Genomic DNA, 14,580 nt, shown 5'->3' with positions numbered 1-14,580 from the left:
CTCCAAACGGGGAATGGTGACAGGCTTCAGGGGGGACACTCGGGCTTTGCCAAATAAGAAAGCAACATGAACCCTCTCATCCATGTTCTGCATCCTCAGGTAAGTAGCCGTACCATAGCCGTTCTCGCTTGCATCGGCGAAGTGATGAAATTGGGCACTGACAGTCCTTCCAAATCCTTCAGGTTTCACACATCTGGGGATCTTGAAATATGCCACCTTCTCAAGATCTGTCAGCCATTTGTTCCACTTCTGCTGGAAAGCTGGAGGTATTGGATCGTCCCAATCACACCTGCATTGTCCTGCATAACTCCTGCAACAGCAGCTTGGCGGGGAGTATTAGAGGTGCCAGGAATCCCAATGGGTCGTAGACGGAAGGTTCTTGGACCTGAGATCCTCTGGGAGGCTTTGAAGCACTCTTCGACTGTTACTAATCCATTGAGTGAAGGTGACCCCTCCTCTGCCGCAAATGGTTGTAAGATTCTTAGCCATGGTGACTCCATCCGCTTCAGAGGGTAGACTCTTCAATAAGTCATCCATATAGAAGTTTCGGTTTCAATCACTTCTGTTGAAAAGTTGGCCTGATTGTCTTCAGCGGTCTTTCTAAGAGCAAGGCAGGCAACACAGGGTGATGAAACCGCTCCAAATAAATGGACAGTCATGCGATGCTCTACAAGATCTTGTCCCAGGGTACCTTGAGGCCACCATAAGAATCTTAAGTGGTCCTGGTGTTCCTTTGCCACTTTAACCTGGTGGAACATAGCCTTTATGTCCGCCATTATGGCCACTTGTTCCTCCCTGAACCTCACAAGAACTCCACCTAACGAGCTGGTGAGGTTCGGTCCTTGCAAAAGATGACTGTTGAGCGAGATCCCTTTGTACTCTGCTCCACAGTCAAACACCACCCGTAGCTTTCCCTTCCGTGGATGGTACACGCCGTGGTGCGAGATATACCACACCTTTCCTGTTGGCGTTTCCAACTGATGCTGTGGTACTTCTTCGGCATAGCCATTGCTAATGACATCAACAAGAAAGTTGTTGTACTCCTCATGAAAGCTTGCGTCTTTCAGAAGTCTCCTTTTCAGACCACGAACACGTGCATGGCAACACCAAGGTTGTTCGGCATCGAAACATCTTTCTCTTTGAAAGGCATTTGAAACACGTAGTGTCCATTCTGAAGCTGAACAGAGCTTTCCATTATCTCCACAAACTTCTTTTCTTCCCTTGACATTTCTTCCTGTTCTGCAGATGCTCGCTCATTGAAGTCATAGTTGTACTGGCTAGTTAACAGTTCTTCAATTCTGTCAATGGCAATTCTATTGGCATAAATGGAAGGGTGTTCACTTCCACAGTCGCTACTTCCCCAAAACAGACCATTTATTACCCACCCCAGTAGGGTTTTGATCGCGTAGGGTCCATCTTCACCTTCGCGACTGTTAATCACCTCCCAAGGCTTCATCGACTTGGAGGCGTTTGTGCCAATTAACAGGTCAACATCAGCGTTTACGTGGGGAATTTTAACATCCTCTAAATAAGGCCATTTTCTCAGCTCCCTTTTGCTTATTATGTTGGCTGTAGAGACAGGCATCTCTTTCTGGGTACACACTTTGGCAAGTGGATAGAAGCACTCACCAGAAAATCCTGAAATCTCCAGACTTTCAACAACAGAGCTTTCTACTGCGTTATTATGCCCCAATGTGCGGATATGAATCTTGAATTTGCATCCTTCCATGTTCAACTTGTCAATGAGTTTCCTGGTGCAGAAAGTTCCTGTACTCCCTGGGTCCAGAAAAGCATAGGTTTCAATAACTTTGTTTCCCTTTGAGCACTTCACCTTAACAGGCAAAATGGGAAGAATTCCATTGCAGTGGCCAGCCCCTGTAAGACCACAAGCGGAGGATGTTGTACAGCTGTCTGAAGTATTTGACTTCTCAGTATTCTTCTGCTCGCCATCCTTCTGAGCTTTCTGAGTAACCCTTTCCTTCTCTATGTGCAAAACACTGGGATGCATTCGGTTACACTTGTTGCATATTATGCGGCTGTCGCAATTCTTGCTCAAGTGTCCTGTGCACAAGCAACTGAAACACAGACCTTTCTCCTTTAGATAGTCCAGTTTCTCCCTGTGTGTCCTTTCTTCCCAGTTTAAAACATTGTTCCAAAACACGATTACCAGCAGCACAATACAGGCATGAAAAAGAATCAGTCTTGGCAAGGGATGTCATTTTATTCTGAGCTTTTTCCTTCGTGTTAACATGTGGTTTGCTGCATCCATCCTCAATGACCACCTGTGTTGCAAAGCTGTTTCTTCTCAGCTGTTGTTTCACCGGTGACTTGCTTGCTTTGTTAGCTCCTTTGATAACAGGTGAAGTGTCCTGTATGTCACCAAAGATTGGATCTGAAGTGATTCTGACCTGGTGCTCGATGTACTTCACCATGTCTGAGAATCGTGCTCTTCGACCAGTTTTCTCCAGTATCTCACATGTCTTTGCTCTCCACTTGTCTCTAAGTTTATGAGGAAGCTTCTGACTCAGAATCTTTATGTTTGCTGGCATGTCAAGTTCCTCGAAGTACTGAAGATCATCCATAGCGTTCACTCACGGAGGAAAAGTCCATCCGCTTTCAGCGCTTTGGGGTCCTCAGCTTTGATACTTGGCCATCCTGTGACCTTCTCCATGTAGGCCGCTGTTATGTTAAACTTTGAGCAATTTTTTAGCAATAGCAAATCCTTTATCTGCAGTCATATGAAGGCAGCTGCACACAATATCTCTTGGCTGCCCCCTAGTAAATTGCTCAAGGTAGTACAAACAGTCTCCTTTACAGCTGGTCTTTGCTTCCACGCAGTGCTCAAACGCCTTCATAAATGTATTGAACCTTAGAGGATCTCCATCGTAAATTGGAATTACTTGGCGTGGCAGCAGTTGCGAGATTTGCATTTGAACAAGGAGAGCGGTTATGTCATTCTGTTGTTGCAGCACATTATAGAGACCTGCTGTTTGATTTTGGCCTTGCAGGGGTTGAAACACTTGTTGGCTTAGAGTGGGTTGAAAGCCTTGACTGAAGGTTGTCTTTGTTTGTAACTGAGGGAGTTGAGAGCCTTGAATGACGGTTGGCTTTGGCATGATAGTTGGCGTGGCTACTTGTGAAGCATTGCTTTGTAGTGGTAGAGATGCGTGTCGCTGTGAGGACTGAGACACAAATATCGAGGCCTGTGGATTGAAAGGGGTGCCCGGGAGCTTTGATCTAGCTCCTTTCCTGATGTAGGAAGCCATTCCATTAGATAGCCTTGAATGGATGCTGCTACCGACCTGTAGCACTGCTAGCTTAGCAGAAGTGGCGGCTATCTCCGTGTCCAACTCGAGCTGCTCCCTTTTTCTTCTCAAGATGAGCTCCTGCTCCTCCAATGCATGCTTATCTTTTAAAGCGGCAGCTCGAGCCAAGAGTGCGGCCTGTTCCACCTTCGCCCTGCGTCTGGCTGAAGAAGTGGAGGATCTGCTGCTTGAGGATCCGCTCCTTGAGCCATGGTGCCTTGACTGCACATTTGAAATGCTGTCATGAGGTTGAATCTGATCTTCCTCTTCCTTTCCACCAGCAACTCCAATTCTATTGCTGGCATCAGCCTCATTTCCACTTCCAGCATTGACATCAACGGTTTGAGGACCATCCCTTTCATACTCCTTTAAAGTGTTGTCAACAACTTTGTGTTTTTCTGTTGGTCCAATTACATTTTCACTTTGCACAGTTTGAGTTTGCTCAGTTTGAATTTCAGTTTGACCTGGCAAATCATCATCATGATTTGCCACCACCTACTTTGGTGGCTGGACATCCTTTTATGTCATACAACCATTGATTTGTACCCACAATAAACTCATGGATATTCAACATTTTAGCCTGGTACCATATTTCATGTTTGCTTGCTTCATCAGCAGGCAATAAACCCATTAAAGATGTATGCACCTGCTGTATTTTGCCACTCAACTCATTGAACATGTTAAATTCTTTTTCAACCTCACTTACATTCTTTTTATCACCCGTTAATTTATCTAAGTTAGTTAATAAGTTAGTCTTTTGCATTCGACAGTTTACAAAATTTAGACTTTCTTTCCTTTTCTAAAATGCTTATTTTTTCCAACAAAGCTTTGGGTGTTAATTTAACCACACGTTTTTCAGTTACAGTTTTTACCCGTGCACTTACAAGTTCAGTCTCAAGGCCCAGTGACCACGCAAGGTGAATTGGCTTATTAATCAACAAGCCCGCAAAATAGTTTATGTTGCGCAACAACTCGTCCAGACGCGCAAAGTTCTTTTTAGACGGTTGCGAGTTTGCTACCAATGCATTGGATTTACGTGAATGTGTGCACACAAATTACCATGGCCAGTCATAATATCAGTGCTGTTCACCACATACCCCAATCGAGCGTTGGCCGGCTTCGATGAATGTTGTCCGGGTCAGCTGATGCTGGCATTTCTGCCCCTGCAGCTGGCTCCGGTGCAGTTTCAGTCAACAATCGGCAACTCCAAACATTTTGCCCACCTCACATCCGTGGGTTCCAAACGAACTCCGTTAATCCACAGTGTAACAGGTCCACGTCGTCTCGATGAATGGTTATCCAAATCGAAGCAGTTTTCAACCTAAAGTGTCTCTTTAGGTCGAAAACTCTTCACCAGAGGGTAGTGTCGAACTATGCGTTGTCACGTCTTCCATGCAAGCATGACGTTGATGAAAGCACAGATGAGAATGAAGCCTTCTGTGAGTCCCATGTTGAGCAGTTGCCCGTGTCTGCCAAAGACATAGCAGAAGAGACTAGACTTGACCCAATCCTCTCTAAGATCCTGGACCTGACATTGTCTGGATGGCCAAGGTTTGTGCCCAATCCAGAGCTCAAGCCATTTCAGTAGACTGTAATGACCAAGGTAAGTACTGTTTGTACTACCTTGGTCAAGGGTAATTATACCGCCGAAGTTCAGGCAGCGTCTTCTGTCAGATGTGCATGAGGGACATCCAGGAATGACACGGATGAAGGCATTAGCCAGAAGTTTCCTGTGGTGGCCTGCACTAGACCAAGAGATAGAGAATCACATGAGTCAGTGTGCAGCGTGTGAGACTACACTGAACAGACCTGCTGCAGCAGCTCTTCAACCTTGGTCATGGGCTACAACACCGTGGGAAAGAATACATGTGGACTTCGCTGAAATCAACAAGCCGCACTACCTGGTGGTAGTAGATGTCTATTCCAAATGGCTAGAAGTCCTGCCTACACAACTAACAACCGCAGAGAAGACTGCTAATCTTCTCAGGAACCTCTTTGCGTCATATGGTCTGCCAAAGGTGCTTGTGTCAGACAATGGCCCTCCCTTTACATCGACGGAGTTTGAGCAGTTTCTCAAGAATAACGGAGTACGCCATGTTCTCACACCACCTTACCATCCTGCGTCTAACGGAGCAGCCGAACGAGCGGTACAGACTTTCAAGAAAGCCTGGACGCGTCTGGAAGCACAGTCTGTGTCACCCCATCTACGGCTTGCTCGGTTCTTGTTCACATATCGAAACACTCCTCACACAGTCACTGAACGCACCCCGGCTGAATTGTTCCTGAAAAGACAACCTCGCCTGTCATTACTGAAGCCGGACATATCCGAAGTGGTGGTCAAGCATCAGCTACAACAGAAAAAGGCTCATGACAAGCGGGCAAAGCCTCTCCGGACTGAATCTCTAAATGTTCATGTAGAGATAATGACGTATTTAGTCAGTAACTATGTTCAGACTGCTTACTGTTATGTTTATGAAGTTTAGGGTATGTTACTGTTAATTGAACCCTGCATATGTAGTTTAAGGAATGACTAATGCAATGAAGTATGTAGTCTGGCTATATATGTTATAATCTAGGAGGGAGGAGTGTAGTAGTTCACATATACTACGGTAATGTTGGCCATAGTATTAAGGTAATTACGGTATCTGTATGAGCCACTTCACTATAGTTATAAGTAAACGGCAAACAGACGCATCTTCTCCCTGTCTCCGTGTGCCCTTCCTTCACCTACAAATATTACAACCACAAAGGCACACACGCACACTGGCATAGTCGAAAACTGTTTGCTTCCCAAATTAGCAACACCTGTGTCTGGGATTTCTGCAGATTAAATGGCCTACCTGGGCTGATCCGAGGTCGGCTGAGCCACAAAGCACATACAGCCCCCTAGTGGCACAGAGCAAAATTAAATGAAACAATACCGAATGAATATGGCTCCTACACTCGCGTCACTCTCTTTTGTGACGCGAAGCGGAGGGCCGGCAAATAGTAAGTAAATAGCTGCCTGTCAGCACAAAATAGTTGTGTCCACCAAACGTTGTGTGCCACAGAATAGTCGCCGTACGTGCACGTAAACAGCATCGCGTCGCTCATGATGAAAGACCGCAGGCCCGCGGATTCTGCATGTTATAGTCGTATACTATAGTATACGACTATAACAGTGATATATTCTCCACGTATACGTGGGTTATCTAAATCGATACAAATGCACGGAGACGAGGATGCAGTACAAGTTAGGTAATTCACTGGCGCTGAAATCACACAACCGGCAGGCATGAACAAACAATCACAGAAGTCCGTCGTAGTGACAGTCAAACACAATGGTGGTACATTGGATCGAGCACTGAGTGCTCACCAAACAACCAAGGCTCCACTTTACACGGACTGCAGTGCAGCCGATAAACCGGGCAGAGCTGAATAGATTGATGGCTCGTATGTTGAAGATGAGATGCATCCTGTCAACTGTCGAGTCAGTTGCCTCTGTAAACGTATTCGCTGCATAGACATCCTATTTACCCCAAAGAGTCCCGAAGTTAGGAACAGAAGAAAATTTTCAAACAGACACAACCGCGGGAGAAACTAAGGAGGAGCAAAGACTAAGGTATGTTAATGACATGTGGTTCAATTAAGTACTCACTCTCTTAAACTTTAAATCTTGAAAGAAATTATTATTTGTGTTTGTGCGTGTGATTTTGAGTGGTGAATGTAAACTCAGCTGTCATAACAAGCAGCAGGAGAGCACCTTGTTAACCTCTTGGTATACTGCATGCTCAAAACATCATAGCATTGTTTATTAAGTCTGCTCACATAGCGTTTATCTTTTTATTTACAGGCCAAAGAAAAAGACCCTCTCAAGAATTTTCCAAACAGCTCTTTGAACAGGTAAGATGTATTCCAAAGAATTTAACATAAAGACAGGAAATCTGTGCAATAGAATTAGGCATGTTTTTGTAAATGAGCGTAGAGTTACCATTTAAAAACCATTTTAATTCTTTAAGGGAGCAAAGATGTCTCATAAAAGACCTTTGCCAGGCCCAGGAAAAAAAGGGAAATCTGTTATAATATAATATATAACAATTTCATTCAAAACAATTTTATAACAGCTTCTGATCTCCTTCTTAATACCTAATTTTTTGTTATTTTATTTATGTGTATTTATATTATGTTTATCCATTGGTTTGCTTTGAAAGGCTACTGTTTAAGCCCTTTATTTGTTGCACTTTTTTGTTTGATAATGAAAAATATTTTTCCCTAACTAAACTTGTCATTTTTTGCTGAACATAAATCATTAAGTGCTCTTCAGAATACAATTATTAACAATATAGGTTAGGTTTTAGTTAAGAATTAGTTGAATACCATTGTAATCAAAATGTCAATCAACCTAAATTGGTCAAATCTTGTGTGGCTGCGTGCGCGGCAAAATTTTGGTTACCCCCGACAAAATCTCACTCCAAGGTTTTTTGAAAAGTTGGCAGCTCTGGTAATTTGTTTTTCCAATGGCAGGCGATCTACTGGCACTGCCTTGGCGACTGGCCAGTCAATCACGATTGACCTGGTGTACACTGTTAAATGTCTTCTCTTTCACAGGTGATGATATACTTGATTCTATGCATGCAGAAGGGTACATACACTGTTCAGTTTAACATCCTGACTATGGAAATGTTGAATGGTGCTCTCAATAATTGAATGTTTATTTGTGATTGACACTGACGAGCCACCTGTCTGTGGGCATGGTTAATAAATAAATGTCCACGCAGCTGATTGTTGTTGCAGTGTGAGTGCCATGATAAGCAGCAGAACATCTCTCGTCTTTTCTCCCCCCCCAAGTATTCTTCAACATCTACGTCAAAAAGCACAACTCTGCTGTGCCTTTGCACGTAAATAGGTGCCAGTAGTCATCTACATTACGTATCAAACATGGACGTACGCCGAAAGATAAAGCGGAAGGAAGGATCCAATGGAGAGGGACGGGACGGCGCAGCCGGAGCCTGGAACTCCACGGAGCAAAAAGAGCAGGTAAAGCAAATGGCCGCGAGGATGGCTGCCGAGGCTGGCTTTGGACGCTCGGACCGCTCTGTTGGTGGATTTAACAGCCTTAGAGGAATAGACATGACTACGCACGCCGAGCCACGCGGGGGCGCTGTTCCACCAACAATAAAGACCCCCAGGTATGACGGTAAAGCTGACTGGGTAGCTTTTCATGCTTAATTTGAACTGCTAGCTCAAGCCAGTGGATGGTCCACGGAATTAAAAGCCCTTCAACTAGCGATGTGCATCACGGGTGATGCTTTGTCCTGCCTGCTGCTGCTGAGTCCTGTCGATAGGAGTGATTATGATGCACTAATTGGGGCTCTAAAGCGACGTTTTGGACAATGCTCTGCTGCTAGCCTGCTCTGAACTGTGCAGCAGACAGAGGCAACCGGTGGAACCACTGAGAGCGCTAGCTAATGACATCGAGGGGCTTGTTCAACGCACCTACGCGCACATGCCCCCTTCCATCCAAAGCGAGGTGGCAAGAGACCATTTTCTCCGGGCCCTACTGCCAGCCGACCTGCCCATTCAGACACTACTGGCTCACCCTGGGTCCCTCCAGGATGCTCTGGAGTCTGCAACAGAGAGAGAGATGCTGTGTGCTAAGACCTTTGACAAGGAAGTTCCCCAACAGGGAGAGCTGCTGGTGGGGTTGAGGACAAGGTGCAGCCTGCCTGGGTGGGGGAGCTGACCCAGCTTGTGAGGGCTGCCACCCTTGATGAGCGGCAGGCCAGGCCGCGCCCAAGGGTCTGCTGGGGTTGTGGGCAGCCTGGACACCTGATCAGGCACTGCCCCCGTAATGCCGCAGACCAGGGAAACGGGACGGGGACCACATAATCGGAAAAGTGCGGATCCCTAACACCCTTTCCCGACCCCCGTCAAGTAAAAAGGCTTCAGGAATCTCTGTCAGAGTTGGAGCACCGCCACCGGTGAAGGATTTTGATGCCTTATAAAATAGTTAAAACGGCAAGGAATTAATCCACAAGAAGATACTGAGCTAACCTGAGATTAATACTTTATTTTGCATCAGAAAGTTGCAGACCCAGATGTTGTCCTTCTGGAACATGTGCTGTGTCAATTTTTGTCACATTTACAGTGAATACGCTCAAAAGTGCAGAGACCCATGGACATGTGCGGGCATGATTATTTGCTTAGAGTCTGCGGGACTTCCTGTCAATTACACTCAGAGCAGACTGAGCTTTTTTGGTAGGGGACCCAAATGACTGTTGCTGAACCATATCTTCTCAGACGGAAGGTAAATACAGACATATATAAGCAGACGGTATGAGAAAAATTAAATATTTAACAATACGGCAAGCTAACATGATGTTGTAGAAAAGCTTAACACATTTATGAACCAAAAAAAATGCACATTATGTGACCTTTAACAAAAGTTCAATGGCAATGGGAATAATCATGACTGCACATTCAAAGCCAACCCAAAGACAAATCAACTATACTGTTATGTCTGTTGAAGACTTACGGTTGTTTGGATCAATTATTTCCCAATCTACAACATTGTTAAATAATAAAATGTGATTTTTTAAGTGGTAGACAAAATACGATATTTTACGTCTTTTTAAATGTAAATAGTCCATATGACAATTCATCATAATTAGAATAATTGAATAATAAACAGGACAGAAAAGGGTACTGCTGACAACAGGTGTGTTATTTGTATTTTTAAATGAATAGTATGAAGGAGGAGGCATCTCTTCATGAAGTGACCTAGATGCTGCTGCAGTGATGACTCCATCTGAATCCATTATTCGACACCTTTCATGAACTCAAGGAACTCTGTCAGAGAGAACACACAAGTCAATATACTGTATATATGAGCATGACATATGATTAGAATTGCCAAAGCCATGTGTCATGTGTTGTATCACATCTTGAGACTGAGAGAGAGATGATCATATCATCCTGACCAGACCACCGCCATTTCATTTTCACCTGTTTCGACAAGTAGCCTCTGCTCAAGGCTATTGAAAAGGTTTAGTATGATTAGTCACATTACATCCATTTTATGATCTTTACATTGGCTTTCCATTTCATTCAGGATTCACTTTTACGGCTTACAACCTTGGCCAGCCTTTTGTGGATAGTTTTGCAAAAAAGGGATTTCCTAGAGCCAAATCCAGGTCAAAACTTTCGATCATTTGAAAACCAAATGTGAACCTGAAGATTTGTTTTAAAAAATACAACAATGTATTCAAAATAAAAATAAGCAGATGAAAAGTATTTTTCTAATTTGTTTGAATAAAATATCTTTCATTCTTCACTTCACTCGGTGAATTATACATTTCACTTGTTTTTTTCACATTCAAACTGTTAACCCTGTAGCGTAGGGGACGAGGCATAGCAACATGTACACGGACCATTTTCTCTAGGCTTCTCAAATGTGATACGACGTTTGGTGGCTAAAACAATTTTTTGCTGGAAGGAAGCTAATCACTTACCGTTTATAATGTGTCCTTCAACCGTATTATAAAAGCAATAAGGTATTTGGGGCTGTACTTTATTGTCGACAATGTTAGAGTTCAAGGGTGTTAGCCTGACGTGTAGCGGAACACAGCCTCTCGTACCTTATTGCTTTATTAGAGTACCACCTTTTGTCACAAGTTGACAGCAAACAATGTATTACGTTGTTCAGTTTGGAGGATTTGGTTTGTACCAAAATTAATTGTTGAATCTTTAAATTTGAACACGGAAGGACACACTTTGTATCCATTTTTTTACTAATGTGCTAGCTCCCGTACCATCATAGTCAATTTTTCCATCATTATTTTTGTCCCCATCCTTCATCAGCTCCTCAATGTCATCTTCTGTGATGGCCTCTCCAGTGGACTCCAACATGGTCTTCAGCTCTTCTAAGTCTATGTAGCCATCTCCATTCCTCAACACAAGATTAAGAAAATTTGTTTTATACTCATCTGAAAAATCTTTCGATCCTCTCGAACACCAAGCTCTTCTTACTGTAGTATTTGTTCTGAATAATATCATGCGATTGGCGCACCTTGTATGGTAGCCCCTGCCATCAGTGTGTGAATAGGGGACAGAGGACAAGTGTTAGAACCTTTTGAGTGGTCAGAAGATGAGGAAAGCGCTACACAAGTAAAGTATATTTACCTTGAACTTGAAATGTGTATTTTTAAATGTTTAAGTAGCTGTGAGTAGTGTGAAAAAAAACTAGAAACCTACTTGTCAAACATACGGAACAGTTCAGCCAATTCTTCTTCTGATTTTCCTTTGCTCTCCTCCTTCATGCAGCGGACCATCATAACCAAGAATTCATCAAAATCAACTGTACCACTTCCTGTGAATACATAGCGCATATCTTTATTTCATATTTGCTGTTTTTAGACCTTCCAAAGACCATTTTCCTTTCCTTAAATATGCACTAAAGTTGATTTAATATTGTTAAAATAATTGTATTCCATTATATGACAAAACATGCTCCCGATGTGACCGGCTGACATACCATCCTCATCCACTTCATCAATCATCTCCTGTAGCTCTTCAGGGGTGGGATTCTGTCCCAGCATTCTCATTACCTTCCCCAACTCTTTGGTGCTGATGGCTGCATCTTCCGCATCCTGGATAAAGATGTCAAATGCAGCCTTGAACTCTAGAAGAGACAGGGATTTCAGTTACTGCTAACAACAAACACAGGAATCAATGTTCTGAAATAAAACCGTGACAAAGAAATCTGTGATTCTGAACATCTCTGTTCATTGTTCCAATTTCTGGTAAAAAATTATTATATAGTGCCACCCTCAAAAAAATGAATTATGTACAAACAATTGTTTGATTGTATGAATTTAAAACATTTGTGTTTTGGACAAACAAACAAAAAAAAACATTTGATTTCCCAATTTGTCCACGCCAGCATTCAAAAATACAAATAATGTATTCAAAATAGCGGCTCATTTAGGAATGCAACCTTTGCAAGCAGATGCCTTTTATTGCCATGGAACCACATTTAGTCGCTGGTTCCCTCAGTGTTCTTAAAAAAGCTGAAAGAAAAAAACGCTGTGAAATGTACCTCATTCACACACAAATTCATACCCCAAAAGTTCCTTGAAAAAGGTTTTTCATCGGCCTTTTTCATTGTTTCACAACATTGTAAAAATAAAAATGACATTGTTAGCAGTAGTAGTTATACTTGTAGTTAAGTGACATAAGTATTATAAGGTTAGTTATATGATGGTAAATATAGAACATATATGTTATAAAGAATAAATAGTTACAGTAGCTGTTTCCTCACCATTTTTCTGTTCCTCTGTCAAGTTCTCAACCTGAAGGGAAACAAATTCAGGATGTGCATTTCTAAATATTTATTACAACTGTACAAATGGAGTAGAACATCAGGTCTGCAACTGTACTGATACTCTCTAGAACAGTGCAGAATGACCGCACTATCAGACTGCTTTCCTCACGTTCTATTCTTGTTGTTTGGCAGAATACAAAAGGGGGGTTTTGAATACCAGTGACTATGTATGTCGTTTTTATTAGCCATCAGCTGTCTTCTCCCTTCTACCCCTGAACTGTGTAGTGGTTGTTTGTTTTATTGTCAGGCACAGGCATGGGAACTTACCACAACAGCTGGTTACTCCGTGTTTTGTCAGAGCTTACCACACCTGTTTTTTCAATATTGTCGTCAAGTTTAAAAGAAACACGCAGTCTCTTGTTTTTGTTCAGCATAATTCAGCACAGTATACTTTATGCAATAATCTAAACTTTATACAATATAATTGTATGTATTATATTAAAAAGTAGTCGTCATAGTATAGACACACTATAAACTGCCAGTGATCATTGCAAAAAAACAGTGATAACTGCAGTCAGATTCATATGAAGGACCTCACAAATAACATGAGATATTACATTAATTTCAATTTTTCATTATTTGGATATATTCATTTTTGAGTTATGTTTTGAAATTTGCTATTTGTCCAGCAAACCGTTGTTGAAGTTATCTCGATACTGAAAGAGTCTTGTAAATATATACAATACATATAATATAACTCTTTTAAAGATTCTAGAATTCTATATTTATTGGTTTATTAAAGCATTTGTATTTTTTACACCCAAAGAAAGTACTAAAATTGTTAATATTTCAATGTTTTTTTATATAGCATTCATCTGTCAAATGCCATGAATGCCGTGAATTAAACCCCAAGTTGTTTCAGAAAGAACCAATAAATCCAAAAGTAATGCACCAGCAGACGCTTTAACAGTATTGAGCATTTACAGTCGCAACAAGTTTTTTTAGTGTTGATATTGCCTTCAACGTTTTGTAGTTTGTTGGTATTTAATTTAGGAATTACAGGAGCAGCTGTTATTGTTAGCAGCTGTCCCAATGGCGTAAAAATGTCATCAGGCAAAAACAACTAATCTAATATAGAAACGTATTTCTATCTTTCTCATAAAGAAAGACATGATCTATTCCAGGATTATCTGACTTAGAATCGTTCACTTCAACTTGAATCATAACCAGAAAGAGAAATTTAAGTGTTATCTGTACTCACCGCTGCTTTATATACGTCATCCATGGCTACTTGTCTGTCCCTGCCTCTGACAAACCACTGAAGTCACTGCTGCATACAGACACTGCACAAATACTCCAAGCAATAGCTGCCCCAGTCTTTATTGTTGGAAGTGTGTGGCACCGAAAAAGCTCATGACCCATCAAGGGTGATCGAGGGAGGAGTAACAGTGAGATAAAGAGAGATCTAGAAATAGGAAACAGAAGCTACCCAACAAAAGATTGACAGCAATGCTCTGCTTGATACAGGCTGTCTCAGTGTTCAGTTAAGTTCAATTTGATGGACCTCCAGGTGTCTCCAGTTTTTTTTTGTTGTTTAAGTTTAGATTAGTAAGTCCAAAAGAAGGCCTCAGTGATTAAAATGAGATACAATAAAGTAGACAGTAAAACCATCACATTTAAAAGCTTTCACACTGGTGAGAGTGTGAAAGCTTTCGTGTCATTGAGTGATGAGTTGAATATTCCTAGTTCCTTAAACTAAACATTTTAGAGGAACAACACAAGTAACGTAGCGCTAGCTAGCATGATGCTAAATATGGCGCTAGCTAGAGCTAGGGTTGCCACCTTCAATAGAGAAAAATAAGGGAGGCTATAGCCCAACGGGGGGTGGACGATTTGGCCGACAGGCGGGTGGCGGTGCCGACGTTACGGGATGGGGGCACTCTCGTTGCTTCAGAGCCATCTGTAGCTGCCGCC

At 42.4% G+C, this 14,580-nt stretch overlaps 1 protein-coding gene across 2 annotated transcripts; it reads right to left on the bottom strand.

Moving 5' to 3' along the window:
* Positions 1-9,334: 9,334 nt before the first annotated feature.
* On the bottom strand, positions 9,335-14,030 carry LOC120829178 (troponin C, slow skeletal and cardiac muscles). 2 transcript variants are annotated; one of them, XM_040193089.2, is made up of 7 exons: positions 13,868-14,030; positions 12,604-12,634; positions 11,818-11,964; positions 11,538-11,652; positions 11,353-11,367; positions 11,096-11,232; positions 9,335-10,133 (listed from the first exon to the last, which is right to left on the bottom strand). In XM_040193089.2, the coding sequence occupies exons 1-7, from the start codon at positions 13,889-13,891 to the stop codon at positions 10,102-10,104; spliced, it is 501 nt and encodes a 166-aa protein (XP_040049023.1). In that variant the 5' UTR covers positions 13,892-14,030; the 3' UTR covers positions 9,335-10,101. The 2 variants fall into 2 exon arrangements, with proteins under 2 accessions (XP_040049023.1, XP_040049024.1); XM_040193090.2 differs by lacking the exon at positions 11,353-11,367.
* Positions 14,031-14,580: the final 550 nt, after the last annotated feature.

This window comes from Gasterosteus aculeatus, chromosome 2 (assembly GCF_964276395.1).
Source record: "Gasterosteus aculeatus chromosome 2, fGasAcu3.hap1.1, whole genome shotgun sequence".
In the NCBI taxonomy this organism is placed as follows: domain Eukaryota; kingdom Metazoa; phylum Chordata; class Actinopteri; order Perciformes; family Gasterosteidae; genus Gasterosteus; species Gasterosteus aculeatus.
This window is presented reverse-complemented; position numbering and strand designations above follow the sequence as displayed.